The 17057-nt window shown below is 38.8% G+C and overlaps 1 protein-coding gene across 2 annotated transcripts in view; it reads right to left on the bottom strand.

Moving 5' to 3' along the window:
• The window catches only part of PHEX (phosphate regulating endopeptidase homolog X-linked), a 94435-nt gene that overhangs the window by 72063 nt on the left and 5315 nt on the right, over nucleotides 1–17057 (bottom strand). For both annotated transcript variants that reach the window (XM_041399865.1, XM_041399866.1), the window contains 2 exons: nucleotides 16720–16881; nucleotides 924–1010 (listed from right to left, as the gene is read on the bottom strand). In XM_041399865.1, coding sequence (XP_041255799.1) covers nucleotides 924–1010; nucleotides 16720–16881 — 249 coding nt within the window. The remainder of the gene's footprint in view (nucleotides 1–923; nucleotides 1011–16719; nucleotides 16882–17057) is intronic.

Below are 17057 nucleotides of genomic sequence, written 5' to 3'. Positions count from 1 at the left end.
TAGCTGAAACTCAAAGCCTCTGCTCTGCCTGTGAGCACGGCAGCATAGAGCCTTCTGTATCAAGAATAAGAAAGGCAGGTCCGTGCCTTTCCAAAAAGACAAAGGCTGGAATTAGGTGAATTAAAAAAAAAAAACAACAAACTACTCCTTGCTTAGGAACTAGCATAGAAATTTCACTGGTTTTAGGGAAATCTGAGGGCTTATTGTTCATAATCAAAGCTAGAGGGGCAATATCTGGGTACCAAGGCTGTAGAGCAGCTGCCTCACTTGCTGGCAGTCAGACAGGCCATGCTGGAAGAAAACTGTACAGGAAATAAATCCTGAAAGAGTCAGAAGGACAAAGGGGACTTCCAAGACTTCTTTGTGCAGCTAAGTAAGAGTAGTGATGTGTCCCGAATTAGTGACCGTTACCTTACAGCAGCATTGACAAGCTGAGGAAAAGCACTCTGCAAACACAGCCAACTTGCTTGACATGCAGATACCACAGCTAAAGAGTCCAGGGCTGTCTGTACCCAGCCCTGGGGTAGTATTTCGATAAAACAGATTTAGAGAAGTGTAGAAGGTGACGAGCAACAGGGTCTTGAAAATATCAGTATGAGAATTTCATCAGAGGGTTCCTCTGATTTAATAATTCCAGGACTAACCCCACAACCCTGGGGCACAGTTTAACATCATTTTGCACAGAAAAGTATCTCCACAGTTCTGACAAGCACAGGTTTCTCTAAAACTGACTTGTGCCTGAGTGTACCTCAGTCTCAATTCACAGCTTCAGATGTGTGAAAGACCCTCAACCCCAGCTGAATCTGTATCAGTAAAATTTATGCATCTGCACAAAGCTTCACAGAGCTCTGCAGAGAGACAAAAAGCCTGCCTTTATAAATGCAGGGAATGCATCTATGCCCTCCTCAAATCAATCTACTTACCCTCATTCATGCAGGATGCATAAAGGGTCTTGGCCTTCTGTACAGCTTCACTGTCTCGTCTTTTGCTGATGGGTTTCTCTAGCAATGCTGAAAAAACAATTTTTTTCAATACTTTGGAAAATGTAGACAGTTTACCTGTTTCAGCATTCACTTTAATCATAGGATTTGTTTAATTAAGTATGAGGCTCCATGTGTACTTTCTTAAGCAGTAGCACAGACATAATTGCAACTTTTTCAATCCCCCACAGAGAAGGATTTTTATTTATTTATTTATTTTAAAGAGAACTGATATAAAGCTAAATGACAGATGTAGCTAGTTACTCATCCTCACAACCAGCTACCCTCAGCAAACTGAGGTGACAGGCAGTCACGGGGTGAGGGAGGGAACCAACACACAGAGCAGGGAGTCAAGAATTTTTTCAGCTTCTGGTGCTGGTACATTATGAAATCAGCACCTAAGAGAGAAGGCTACAGGATCCCAGGAGCAAGCTGTGCTGCAGATACAAAGTACTGTGGCTAAATGTAGAGACAGCTGAGCTTCAGAGAGATCTGTCAGCTCAGGTGCTGCACAGCACAAGCACTTCCACAGGCAGGAGAAACAGGTAACTCTTGAGCACAGCACAGGAACATGGCTGGCAAACTCTGCGGGACCTCGTCTGGTTTTGCAAGACCCAAGCAAGTCCTGCACAGCCTTACCTAATTGTTACTGGGACCACTGGAAGGAGTGGCTTTTCTGGTATCCTGTAATGGGCTCAGCCAGAGCTAAAAAGCCTTGAAAAACTCAGGACTCCCTCCCCAGCACCAAAGTACCACCCAGGGCTCTGGGTTTCAAATGAGCAGAGGCAGCACAGTGCAAGTGTGCTGAGAAGCATGGCCTACACAAAAGGGGGAACAAAGAAAACAAAAGTCCAGAGGCCTGTGGATGCAGAGAACCACCGAGACTCCACAACACCAGCCATGGTGGGGCCAAACAGCTCCCAGATCCAGAGCTGGATCGGGGTAAATGCAATGTTATTCTTCTGCCAGGACTGGCTGAGGACATGCAGAATACAGAAGAGGTGGTGGCACTGCCACCCAAAAGCAGCACCCTCCTGCAAACAGTGGAGGCTGCTCACTCTCCAGCCCTGCTCTTTCCACCCTGCAGTGCTCCTCTCCATGGAGGCAAAAGGTGGGTGTGACTGCGGGGTTCCTCAGCTGAGAACAACCTGGGTTTGCACAGCTTCTCTCAGTACTAGGAGTTCACTGCTTGGAGCAGGATCTTAAGGCACTTATTTCCCACAATTTCCCTAGCCCCCTGAGGAACCAGCCATGCTGCACTATTAGCTATTCCCCACCTGAGCTTGTATAAGCACTCAGGGGACCATAATGCAGACCTCACACTGTTTATTACCTTATCACTCAAGGAATACCATAGTGATGAGCAATACCACTTTTCTCTCCCTCCAACCCCTTATCTCCTTAAACAAACAAACAAAGAAAAAATGCCATTTCCCAATTCTTTTGCTTAGTCCATTAAGAGATTTAATGAGATTATTCTCTCTTAGTTATGAATAAGATTTTTTCCATAAAAATACTCCTGGAGAAGATAGCTTTGGTTTCAAAGCCTCAAATATTTCCCAATTTGTTAAATACAATGTAATGCAAATCACCTATATGTGTTCAGTGGGTACAATTCGTAGCAGCATAATCAGACCTGTTCACATTTTTAAAATGGCATTTTGAAAGAAATGATAAATGAATCCTCCATGAAGCTAAGGATGAAAAACTACCCTCCCATTAAAGCCATTACAATAATTTCTGTCTTTGCCAGTGAGCTGTACAACCATGAAATTTTGAAGCTAATAAAATCCAATGGCTAGAGCTCAAGAGAGAAACAGATTATAAGAGCCAATAAAATCAACTGTAGAGATAAAACTGCATCAAATTGTGTTAAAATCAGCCCTTGTCTTTTCCCATCAAACCATTTCATTAAAGTGACATCTACCCCACCTCACCACTGCAAAGAGTGAGGTGGGGTAGATGCTGCCAATTTGTTCAGAATTCTTTTATGAAAACAATTCTCAGTTCTGATAACATAAAATCCAGTGATCAAATATGAAAGACTCAATAAGATGCTTGAATCCTGTGAACACTGAAACAGGGGGTGTGATCCATGGGTGGTCTTTAGGCTATGGAGGTTTCCCAGCCTTAACCTCAATTTTTCAGAACGATTTAGAAGCGCAAACATGGAGCACTGCTCAAAATGCACATGATTTCTACATTAGCTAGTATAAAATTCAAACAGAAGATTTAGAAATTTGTTTCTTATTTAGCTCACAAGTACATATGGATTTTATGTGTCCTTGAGTATTTAAATTCTTAAAGATGAATAGTAAGAAAAGACAAGAAGCACAGCGTACTGATCAAAGATATATGTAATCAATTAGTCTGTCTAGAGGTTGCTTATTCATGGGAAAAAAGTCACTACTGTGACTGAAATCAATGTAGGTCCATCGAGCTCTCTTTAAATTAGCAATATTGGGCCCTGTGAGCAGGCTGGCCACAGCTGCAGGCTCTGACAAACCCACCCCACAGAGAGCAAACCTGTTTCTGTGGGTTGATGCTCGCTGCTCTCTACAGGGCAGCCTTTGGGAGGGCGGCAGCTCAGTCTGCTCTCCCAGGCTCTGCAAGCTGAACAAACCTGCCCCAGGACCATCCCACACTCCCTGAGCAGTGCTTCACCTCCTGACACATGACATGGATTTCAGGCTCTCATCTACAGTAAGGGAAATGCCAAGCTGTGACATAGAGAGAGCAAATTCAGCCTGTCTGAAAAAATTCACCTGAACTACAGCTGTCTGGGAGAATTGTCTTTCCACTTCAAAAAACTGTAATAGCTTCAGATATTTTCTGTTTTGATGCCAAAATGTAAGCAAAACCTATGTTGTCTTTCAAGGCATAGGAAGAGAAAGACCACCAAAGATCAGCTAATGTTACGCCTCAGAAAAAACCACAGATTTTCTGTTTAGTTCTTTACTTTGTGTTTCCAACCTCCAACTCTCATGCCTCACTAAGGAATTGTGTGTATTCATACAAATCCACTGAGAAGTTCAGTCTGACAGGCTTTCCTTAAGCACAGCTCCCTTAAACTTTGACCTAGTTAGGGAGATCAGAGCTACCAACATTTTGACTAAAACAGCACACTTAGCCTGAGAAGGACATGGAGCTTCTTCTTGGATCTGTCTTGCCTTCTTGCTTTCTGTTTTCTTGTTTCAAACTAAAAGTTCTAATTCCTTAAAGCAATTTTCCATTTTAGGACACCATTTTTTTACCTCTAAAGAAGAATTGTTAGGAATAAATAGTTTTGATCGGATTAGGAAATACACATCACTCCAACAAAATCTGCAGAGGTTAAGAAGAAACCACCATCTAAGCTGATTTTCAGGCATCTGAAAAAGCACAGAATTGTTATTAACATCAAACAAAATGTAACTATTTGTTGCTGCTACTGAGTTATACCCCTAGCCTGCCTGCAAAGCAGAATATCATAACCAAAAATCACCAGGACAAACAAAGTGAACCAGCATAGCTTAAGCCAGTTGAATATACAGTTTGGATCCTATTTCCTTAGCCAAATACCAAGTATATGTTTGAATAGCTTTTTCAGTAAAACAGTTCTTTTCCAGTTACATACTTTCTTCACTTTTAAACTATTTCCAAAGTCATTTTCTTTGGGATAAAGAAAGATCTTTGCCTCTATCACTTACCTCAACACCTCATTGGTCGTATTTCCTTATGCACAGGATGCCCAAATTCAAGATTTATGTTTCCCTTCACATAAAACTTAGTTATGGCAAGTGTCAACACCTATTAGCAATTGCACTCCACAGTGCTGTAATAATATATGTCATTAAGCAGCTACCACTTGCATAGTCAGAAATTGGCTAAAGGTGTTCACAATATCCTAAACTTCCTGAGGCTTCAAATGGCTTCATCATTCACTTTCTTGTATAAAGGAGATGAGGGTGTAGAAGTTCCCATTTCAGTAAAGGTTCTTGAACTTCTGTCACCCCAGGTCAGGCAGGTTTGCATCACTGCACTCCCTGACTCTCATATAAAACACAGACTCAGCATCACCAGCAAAAACTACTCCATAGCTGAGAGTGATCTTCATTTATCTGAACTGGAGATTCTCAGATATACAGTCAAGGAAAAAAAGGCACAAGTGTGGGTGGGGAGCTGGGAAGGAAGGAAGGGAGTTATACTGAGCTGCCTTCACATAGTTCTTTTTCAGGGCAAGAGGGCTAAAAAAGGCCAACTTCCTGTGGTTCACTACCCTTGAGTAAATAGCAATCATCTGCTGTTAAAAGTGAGAGCAGGCACATTACAAAGTAAGCTTTGCATGTGTGTTTATTTAACTGCATACTATTCTAAAGCTGCTAAGGATAGTCTTGTGGTTAAGTGTCACCTTTAATCTTACTTTCCATTTCCAGTCCTTGTTGATTTTCCAGCCCACTGTCTTTGGTTTTCTACCATCATATTTTATTTATGGTGGCGAGAAATCCCGTACCTTTCCTTCTTCTGACTTGGACTGCATGAAAAAGGATTTTAAAGCCAGATTTGCAGAGAAAAGAAACATGCACACCATTCATTCAGATTAGAAATATTGATTCGATTTATCAGTGTCCTGATCAGGTTGTATATATACTGTACCCTCTCAGACAGTTTTCTATATATATGGTTGCTTTGAAATCCTGAGAAATACTGCGTTATTCATGAGGTTTATTTCCTATTCTAGTGAGAAAAATAAAAGTTTTCTCTGCACTTTACGACCCTAAATATAGAGAAAGATCTAGTTGTAAAAGACAGTAGCATTTTTCCATTAGTTTTTGTCCTTATCCTTTTACAAACATTTACTCTGTGTGGACAATGCAAGCTCAAGTGTTTGCACAGTGATATCTGACAACGATCTAAAATATATTATAATGCTTTGTATCTTGAAGAAAAAGAACTCCATGTGCAAACATCCCCCAGGGAATATGCTTGGACTGTAAAAAAACCAAAAATTATACAAGAACCCCAAGGAACATCCTATTTCCTGGAAAGTTGTAACCCTGGAGGAGTGAAAAGCTAGAAGCAGACAAATAATGCAGTGTGAACTCCCAGGGCAATGCTAGAACAGACAGGAGTCTTGGATTGCAAAATCAGAGAAGTATCAAAGTGGGGAGATGATCTTAGTGTGTACACAGACTGGTGAGACAGACTGTAACACAGCCTGCCCTTTGGCTGTCTGAATTGTAAAAACAATGTTGGACAGTTGGACAGAGGGCAGAAAAGTATCAAAACAATTTTTTTTTTCTTTGGAGGGTGTGGCTTGAGAAATAGAAGGGAGGGACAAAAAAAGCATGCAATGAGGGAATATGATTTTTCTCACAAGAGATGTGAAAGGACGATGGAATCACAATATCAAAACACCTTTAGAAAACGCTTCGTGCCAGAAAGGTCTTTAGTCTATGGAAAAAAGGCACAAAGAAAGCCAACAGTTGAACAATGAAGACAAATTCATCAGTGACAGTGATTAACCACTGGAACCAGCAACCAGAGAAGATAGTGGCTTCTCTGCCCCTTAATATTTTCAAGACTTCATGCTTTTTTGGGAGATAAACTTTGCCCCAAAGTCAATTATGTTTTATCCCAGTGCAAGCTACTGAACTGCATTACGTGGGTAATGTAATTGTCTGTGACACTAAAAAGGTCACAGGAAATAATCTAATGGTTACTCCTGCAATTGCACTCTATACATTTAGGATACAGATCTCAAAGCACTCTTAGGCATGACAGAGCAAGGAGACACAGCCATTATCCATTGTTGCAGATAAAGAAAGTGAGGCACAGATTGCTCCTTATCTAACTAATGTCAGACTCCTAGTGATTGGAATAGTGCTCCTTTATGAGCATAAAGCTTGCTGAACTTGATCCACACACTTAATGAGCTTGATCCTTTGGAGACAGTGAATGCCCCTCAGCCCCTTTAATTTCAGAGACAATGGGAGTTGCTTGGCATTGCCCAGATGATGCTCAGTACTAAACTGAAAGCAGCTTGTAAAGCATTCTTCTTGGGATCAGACTCAGAAAGCAGCCCAAGGGCCTACACATTCAGCAGGTTTATTTGTAAATACCCAATGACAGATAATTTCTCTTTTAACACTTGAGCAATAAAAACTCTGCTAGTAACCCTGCCCTCACTGTGCCCTACAGCTATAAGAACTGAGTTTCTTAATTGATGAGAAAAATAATTAAAAGAGCTGTTCCCATCTCCAGCTATCAGTGACAACCTTTGTTTCCTCCCTAAGTTAGCACTGTTATGTGCTACCTCTGTGAAAAAACAAAACCCAAGTTATCTTGTGGAAAATTGCAGATGGTCCTCTGATGCCAACAGCAGGTTCTTTTAAGGATGTTCTGTGAGGAATTACCTCTTAAATGTAGAGAAAAACCATCTCAAACCTTGGTTGGAGTTTAGCAATCAAACCAAACACACAACACGTGTGCAGAATGTCCTTCCTTGAGGTCCCTGAACTATAAGATAATTATGATTAAACTAGCCCTCTGTAAAAATGTCTAACCCTTAATTCCCATATTTTCTTCACACTTAAGAGGTATGGCAAAAAAGTTCCTGAAAAGTAACCTCTAAATCCCAAGTATCCAGCTGCACCTGTGCCACTGGGGTTGTTTGACCCTCTAACTGCAGCATGAAGGCATCGCCCCCTCTTTGAACTCTCAGCACTCTGGATTTCAGAAGTCAAGGGCAGTGTGGTTCACAGAGCAGAGATTTGGCCAGGATGCCAAAGGGCACACAAACCACACTGCTATTACAGACATCACAACTAGACAAATGCACAGTCTGAAGCAACATGAGCTTACACATTCCAAGAGTGATCATTTCAGAATGGTTTGGGGCCAGCTGACATTCATTTAGAGTATCTGGTTTCCAATTCCTCCTTTCAGAGTCCAAAGTGAAGGAAAGCTGGCAGCAGTAAGCATCATTGTGCCTACAAGGGGCACAATGTTCTACCCCAAAATAAAAGCACTGGTCACAGCATATAAAATTATACACAAGACTGCTGAGATCATTTGACCAATGGTAACATTCCTGTCTTCATACATGAAAATAAGAATTTAATTAGACTGCAACATTCCAGGTTACAAAATAGTAAAAGAAGAAAATCTAATACATATATTTTTATTCTCATCAGTTTGGAAAAGGGACTTATAGCTGGAATGGGGTCTAGAGGGGAGAGTGAAGAATATTTTAGATATATGTATGTATGTTGTAAATGGAAGTGATAGACTTAATTGATATTTCAAGCTGAACATATTTCTTGGGAACAAGACAAGTATCATCAAGCCAAGATTATTCTTAGAGTTAAATCTGTTCCTTCAGAGCACTCTTCTGAAAAAGACATGGACATCTGCTGTAGGACACAACATTTAATGTTTCAGTACAACTTTATCCCTCTTAGCAGGTTAATAGCACAGGTTGAACTCCCACACAAATGCACCTGCCCAGCTCCCACTTCAGAATTCTTTTGCATCTGGAAGCCTTGGAAGAAGAGCAAAGCAAGATCTTGCCTGCCTGGAAAATACCACAGAGACAAATCTCAGTGGAAGTCCAGATGACTACTTACAGTTCATGTCTGACACCAGTGCAACCCAACCCCAAATACATAATTTCAAGGTAAATTCCTCTATGCCTTTAAAACACAAGTTCTGCTGAGAATGTCTCCTGATAGGCAACTTAAGTATGCAAAATCACTTCTTTCCTCTAGTAGCAATTGATAGCACTATTTGGTTTCTGAGGTTTCCCTAAAATATGATCTAACCTAAATTTATTTCTTTTTTGTAAACTACTAGTTCTGCTAATTGCTCTGCAGTGCCTCTTGCTAGTTCACATATTTTATGCACAATCTGACATATGAAGTCTGGAGTCCTTTTCCTCACCAGACACTTTATTAGAAGTGAACTGCAAATATTTGATTTTTAAATAAAAATTTGTTTCCAAAAGTCCAAAATATGAAAATACACAATCTAAAGATAAAATTTTTACTCCATCACAAATAAACAGAATGAAAAGTGATAAAAAATTTTCTCACCACCATAAATAAATTAAATAATTGCTAAATTGTTACTGACATTAAGGATCTTCCTTTTCTTTGTGCGTTGGTGGCTGTAAAGAATTCTCAGTTTCAAAGCACAGAAAGGGAAGCATCCAAGCCTAATGCAGTACAAAATATATTTCATTGCATTTTATAAATACCTATTTTGAGTATCTGATTAATTACAATCCACATTTCTCTACTGTTTGTTAAATATATATATGGGAGAACAAACTAGCATCAAAGGTTTGCAAAAAAAAAAAATCTTTCTCCATATGGTTAAAACTATCCTTGCCTAATTAAAGCTTTTTGCTTTGAGTGTCTAAAGTAAAATAAGATAGCAAATCAATACACCTTTCTGGTGCTTATAATGGTGCAGTTTTAAAATTTTTCCAAAGCACATCTTATTTCCACTTTCATGTCTTTTGCATTCCCTTCTTAACCAGCCTTCTACTACTTTCATACCTTTCTTCTCTCAGTTCCCCATTGTTAATAATCAGATCACCAGAATCATCTTACTGGAGTACATAAGCAATTGAAATAATCACTCAAAGCAAATTTCATAATGGCAAACTCCTTGTTCACACAGAAATATGAAATTATGCAGAGTACTAGCCTCCTCTCAGATTGTCCTACACCTGCTGTGTTGTATATTCCCACTTCTTTGGAAGGCAGAACCACCCAAGATGTCAATGGATGGGGCCATTAGTCACTTTTGGAAGGCCTTGTGTTGGCTTACATAGCCTCAGATATGCCTTAGATATTAAATATAAAAGTTTCCCTATTTTCAAACCAGTAACTAGTTTAGTTTTGTTGTTTTTGTTTTTTTTTTTTTTTCCTTTAACAAAATTATCAGTGTATTCTGCAGCTCCATAAGTTCATTCCTCAGAATGGCCCTTGTGGAGCTGATGTCTTAATCTAGGTCTGCCTTGCTTTGAGATAAACTGTGTCTCCCTCCTCCCCTTGTTTCATTTTGTGAGCTGAGGGGAGAGGATGGGTTGTTGGTGTTGAGGATGGCGGTTGGCTGGTTGGGAGAATTTAGTTTGTTTGCTCTTTTTTTAATTGTTTTAGTTTTTAGGGGGTTGGTTGGGTTTTTTTGTTTTGGGGTTTTGTTTTGTTGGTTTTTCTTAAGAGTATTTAATCATGATCAAGACACCAGCTATCAATTCAGGAAACAATCTTTTTTATTTGATGCAATTAATGTCCATCAGCTAATTTCTTGATGGCAGCATTCATCTCATCATGGATGGAGCAGTGACTCTTGAAAATAACAGCCCCTCATTATTAATGTTTCTGATATTCCAATGGAACATTTAAATCATTATGAATTAATTTTGCACTCGTGAGGATGTAATTAATATGCATAGGTATTTCCACAGGAATTCACGACAATCTCATAATTAATCAATTCATATAGGTTCTAGTTCCCAAGGAACATAAACCAAGTAGAACAAAAAAAAAAAATTCCCAATTTCATTAAATAATTCTCTATTTAGACAAATAAATACAACTAATATAGTGACATTCTAGGGTTCCCCCTCGCCCTTTGAAAAGAAATTCTTCAATTCTTTCCTTGAATATACATTTTAGCAATGTGGAAGTTCTCATGGAAAGAGCATTCACACAGCTGTGCTTACATAAATGCTTCCTAAGGCTGTTCAGTGCCCTAACACACATTTCCGAAACAGAAACGTTGTTTGTTTACAGTTTCAGCATTTTGTAAATTCTGTGAGTTTGTATATCAAAAGATAAGCCCACCATGTGACTTCCCCAAAAGTCAACATAACTGTACACAAACTGTGACCAAACAAAAAATCACTTTGTAAGGAGGTGAGAGCCTCTGTTCATAAATTAAATTTCAATATAAATCTTTTTTTATTGAGTAGAACTGCCCTCTTCCCTGCCCTGCCCTTCTGGCCTCCTAGTATTATGCTTTAGGAGATAACACATGTCATTATAATGTTAGGCAAAAGATTTTATACCACATTTACACCAGAAGATTGCAAATTTCCCAATTGTTACAATATAGCTGGAGCTCCATACTAAATGGCAGCATTACATTTACTTCATTACAATAATACTTCCAACATATACTGGTGGAAATTGTTTTTTGTCAGAAAGGGGAATCATATATCATGGATTGCTGTGCGTTCCAAGGCATCATCCTGATTTTGTAAAATTACCCACTCAAACACAAGCCATCAAAAATTTTGAAATTTGGTATCTGCAAGTATGAATGACACATATCATACAAACCCCAGGCTCACTGTAAATTTAAGGGAAATATGTGCCACATGTGGAACAGGATTAAGCAGGATGCCCCGCTCTGGTTCTAGCTGAGGGCTCATAGGAGGATGCCATTCCAGTCTCCAAACCAGGCAGATGCTGTGGGAATCCTGCGGCTCAGTTACTGTGCTGCCTTTAAACCTCATTTAAGAACCAAAATTGTCTCCTCTCTGTACTCATGGTTTCCCAAAATCACCCATTACAAACACAATTCTCATTCTGAGCAGCCACAAAGCCTGGAAAAAGTCCTGGCTTCTCCACTTTTGACTTAGGTACTTCATTTTACCAAAAAGCTATTAACTTCTTGCCTGGAGAGATTTACCTGACTTGTGCCACTCATGTTTTTTCTTACATTCAGATAAATAAGCCACTATAGGAAAGATTTGGACCACTGAAAGTGTCTATACCATTGAAAAGAGATCCATTTATTGCAGAAAAGACCAAGCAGAACAGCATGAAGTGCTATTGATTTTTTCGGCCTTCTTGTTATTCAAGAGCAGTTAGCCAGCAATATACTGGAGGAAAAACAATACATATCCTCTTTTATTTTAATTGCTGCTGGTATTCTTCATCATACTTAGGACAGCTCTCAAAAAGCTCAAATAACTTTGAAGGAAACAAATCACAAGAGACAGGTCAGCTAATATGGAAACCTGGGGATGAGTGTCAGCAGCTGCATTACAGATTTCATGGAGCACATCCAAACTATCCCAGTGGTCCCAGCTGAGCACCAGCTGAATGGTGGGAGATAAAACCCAGCCCTAAAAGAGCCCTGTGGCACAGGGTCCTCTGTGCAGGACAGCAAACACTCAACAGCAACAACAACTGCTCAACACCAACTCCTGGGATCAGTCTGAAAGGATATCCTATAGTCAAACAGCATAAATTTCCAAAGAGATATTTTTACTTACCAGTTTTACTTATAAACAATTTCTTTTCCAAAGGAAATCATTGCAGATTATCTTGGGAAAAGTTGCCTACGCTGCCAAGATATTTTGTTTGCTGTCTGTCTCATGTTCTTCAGAAACCCACACACCATATCCTCCTCAAAGGCCTCCATTTCTTTCTGTTTAGCACATTGGAAATTCCTCATTTTAAACTGATTGACATTCAGAAAACAGCCATACTACAAAGCTTAGCACAGCAAATCAGCCTGAAGTAGGTGTCTCACTGGACCAGGAACAGTATGGAGACTTAATCTGTAAACTGGAGACTTAAACTGTAAACTAATTTCACAGTCAAATTAAATTTAAAATATCTGGAAAACATGTTCACAAATTATTCACGTAATTTAAATCAGCTCCTTTGCAGTACTGAAATTTAGGAATGTTTGTGGAGTCTTGTTTTGTTGTTTTTATTTTAATTTATTGCTTCCTGTATGGTCACTCACAGAAAGATAAAAATAAGCAAGCTGTATACCATTGTACTTCAGAGAAAGGAAAAGAAGCTTCTGGGTTCACCACCAACATTCACCACAGGTAATAAGCACTGAATTATGTGCCTCAGACCTCCAGCTCTAAACTGCTCACAAAAAGCCACTTGCTTTTCAGTGACAAAACAAAAGCACTCCTAAAACCTTAATGGAGGTCATCAAATCAAAACGGAAAAATTCATCAGGAACACAAATAGCTTTGTAGGAAATATTATGGTAATTGGCAAAACATTCAGTAACTCCTAGAGTTACTGCTATGTTGACCTGACATGAGGCTGAAGCTGTTGCAGTTTGAGATCACTTCTGTTCATACAACACAGGCAAATGATTCTTTCAATTTTGAAGGACTCCAAGACTTCCTCATCAGAAGCCTATTGGGCACCAGGAGTGCTTGCTCTGATGTGAGGTACTTTTTAACATGCCTGTGCTGTAGCTGAAAAGGAAAGGCTGGCTTCAGGTCAGGGACAACCTGGTCCAGCCAGGAATGGTTAAGGGAAAGTAGTCATATATGAGTCCTCTCCAGGAAAGTTCTATAAGGAATAGTTCTATAAGAAATTTTAACCTAAATATTACATGTCCCTTACCTAGGTTTGGGTCATAAACCAAACCACAGGCCTCTGCTTTTGAGGTATTTTTGGCTCTCTACAATTATCTCCTTTACATTCCTCCACGACGCCTGAAATCCTGCTGAAGGTCACATCCAAGGAAAGACCTACCGCTACTTTCTCCAGGCTAGAACTTTATTTATTTTGTATAGTCAGGAGATCAAAGTGAGTTATACACGTGGTTTGTGGATTCCTCTGAGCACAGAAAAATAAACCCAAGTGACCCTCAAACAATGTATGGAAAAGAAATTAAAGGGGAAATGATGATATGATTTTAGCTTGAATGCATCTTAAGAGAGCTAGAGAAACCCATGGGAGCATCATATATATATATATATTCCTACCCCATTATAAACCCAAATCTTAAAACAAAAGTATTTTTAACTATAATATTATGATTTGGATATCTAGAAGAACCCCAAAATTAATGTTTCTAATCCTGATCCTTTAATCAACCAGAGATACGCAGTCAAAAAAAATCTACCACCCAGCAGTTCTTAGCTATTTTGGATTGATCTACTACCACTTCCTCTCTTTGGAATTCACTATTGAGGCACCAAAAACCTTCACTGATACAGAAAATGTTCTACCCTTTTTTGAAGCTGACACCTGCAAACTCTTTGCTCTTGTGAGTCCCAAAAAAACTCCAAAAACCCCCAAAAACACACAAAAAAAAAAAAAAAAAAAAAAAAAACCACAAAAGAAGAAAACTAAACAAAACCCAAAATTACACACACACACTAAAAGAAACAAAAAACAAACAAAACAAAAAAATCCCCACCAAACAAACAAATGCCAAAACAAACCAAAACACCAAACCCAAAAGAAATAGGAAAAAAAGCTTAATTCTCAAGCCTACTAACACATAATGCAGGGCTAAGTACATTATATTACACAGCCACAACTACCTTTTTTTGGTAAGACAAAATTAATTCTTACACTTGCTACTCATTATCTATTGGAAGATCTTCTTTTGTGGCAATTGCTCCTGAAGAAAAAAAAAAAATGCTTCCAGAATATTGAAGATATACTTGTGCAGCCTGTGTAACAGATCTTTGCCAAAAATCCCTTTCTCTGAAACAGGAGTAGGCTCAGGAACATTCAGGGACCAGAAAATAGATTAGATATCCAAACAGTTTTTTTAAGTAACATAATTTTTTTAATATATAGCCTTAAAAAATTTTTTCCATCTATATCACACCATCAAAGAAAATCAAATATGAAAAATATGTCTTTCTGGCCAATCCATGTTATCAGTTTAAGATTAATAGTTTTCTTTAATATGATAAGTATTTCAGAGCATAGAACTTGCATAATGACCAGGTTTTTAAAGACTGAGATTTTTTAATCTACCGAATGTCAAACAGGGCTATTTACCACGTGGTACAAAGTTCTACTAAGAGTTCTTGAGAAAGGAGAGATTAAATTTGCTGCCAAGGTCTATTCAGCCCTATAACTGTTTCTCTGTGCAGGAGTTCTTCTTGCTAAAACTTCTGCTAGCAAGGTTGTGGTCATATTTTTGGTCATAAATTATTTGTGGTCATAAATTAATAACTCAGTGTTGAGCTAATACATTGAGATAACTCGAGAGAAAACACTCGAGAGGCTAAGTTATGTTTATTATTCCAGCTACCAATGCTTTCCATTTTCCTTTTTTAATTACAAAGAATATATTTTGAAAAGTTCATGAAGCAAAAAGTTAAGGAAGAGATCAGAAAAGTTATTTTAAAAACACTCCTACACACCAACCAGCATTTCACATCTTTTTGTCCCTGTCTGTGTCAAGGCCCTCTTATTAAATAAATTTGTATAAACTCCCTTTATCTGATATGGAGTTTTCATTAAGCAAATACTTCCCACTTGGATGTTTCTTTCTTTGTCTTGCATTTTTTCTAGCTATGTATTAGCAACTTCTAAAAGAACTGCAGAAAGAAAACCACATAAAAATCTGGCTTAGCATGATGTCCTTGATTAGCACCTGTAAAAAGAGGAAATTAAGGATGACAGTGACAGCTTTGCTACTCTATATTCAATTAAGACTGGCCTCCTTGTGGCTATGGTTCATGCAGGACGTGCAGTTATCTAATACAGTCCAATTCTGGCAGCAGAACAATTAGAATGCAAAGCATAACTTAAAACAGGCTCTGGCAACATTTTTTTTCCTTTCCTTGTGACATCTTCAGCAGACTTTAAACAGAAGTCGTGAGATCATGTACTATGCTGAAAACCAGAACTCATATTCTGAACCCAAATGCAGTATTTAAAATACTTAATGATGTGAAAATTGTATACAATAAGACTGAAAAAAGCATTTGGAGAAGGGCTTTGGTGCCTACACAAAATCCAAAGAAAAACAAGTGCTGTATTTAAGCATTAAATTCTAAAACTGAACCTCTGTTCTGTGGTGAGCTCAAGCCAAGCTCTTACATCAATTATGTACTCAAGGTGGGCAAAGCTCAAGCACACCACCAACAACATTAAATCTTGCATGTCTCCCTTTTTTTGAATGACTCACTTCTAGCCAAGACTATAACAATCTGACAAGATTTTCCTACCTAACAATAATCATCCCCTTTCTCCCCAGCTGGTCTGCAGGGCTTCCTGGAGAGGTAGCCACGCTGCAGAGTATAGCCCAAAGTCAAGTACATGCAGATTAAAATACCTTTCTTCCTACACGTTTCCACCCTAGGGCTATTTTTTCCTCCAGAAATACATTCTTAAGCAACTTTCTGTTTCACTGATGATAGCTCAGGTACTTCAGTGGCATTCTGAATGGCAATGGGAAGGAAACACAATACCCAAACAACCTCTGTCTCCGGAAGCCTGAGAATTGCCTCTGGCAAGGGCTAGGTGAGTGTACTGGAAAATGTCATCCTGGTTTGGCCTTATTATATTCTTTCCTGCTGTTGGCCACTGTTAGAGACAGCCTGCTGCCCTGGACTGATGATTGATTTTGGGACATTCTTAATTGTGTGTGCTGACCTCCTGCACTCTGGTCTAACCATCTACTGCAAGAGGGAAAGAGTTAAATTCCCTTGTCTTTTCCTTTTGCTATAATCAGTATAATTTAATCCATCCATTCTTAACTGGTAGAATTACCAGAATTCCCAAGAGATTCTATTCTTCCTCCCAATTCTGTTTATGTTAAATTCATTATCTCTCAATGTAATGTTCAATTAAAAAAAAAAAGAAAATATACTAAAAAGAGAACATCAAGTCAGGCTGTTGGATGTTACCCAGTGATGAGAACCGTGGGGAGGATTTTTGGTCATCTCAAACCCAGCCAATTAACAAGCTACAGTGACAAGCCAACCAAATACTTTTAGAAACTATCTATTTACCCTTTAGTTTGAGGTCCACCTTGTGTCGCAGCCAGGGATAAACACCATAGTTGGACATATCTTCAGGAATAGGGTTGTTATATATCCAGCCATCGCATGCAAATCGATAGAAGTTCTCACATGGATCTACAGATTGATTTATCTTGCTTAGGATGCCAGCAGCTGTAAAAAAGACACACAGAGATTTTGTGGAACACTTTTTCCTAAATAGAGAATTACACAAAGCTACAGTCCAGAAATTATGATTAATGAGAAACAAATAAACAAACAAAAAAGACAAAATATCTGCAATGAATCTCCTTGAGTGCCATACAGCAATGATGACTGAACTTAGCACT

The sequence above is a fragment of the Onychostruthus taczanowskii genome, unplaced genomic scaffold, assembly GCF_017590055.1.
Source record: "Onychostruthus taczanowskii isolate IOZ18803 unplaced genomic scaffold, ASM1759005v1 scaffold17, whole genome shotgun sequence".
In the NCBI taxonomy this organism is placed as follows: domain Eukaryota; kingdom Metazoa; phylum Chordata; class Aves; order Passeriformes; family Passeridae; genus Onychostruthus; species Onychostruthus taczanowskii.
The sequence above is the reverse complement of the archived record's forward strand: the minus strand, read 5'-3'. Positions and strand labels throughout refer to the sequence as shown.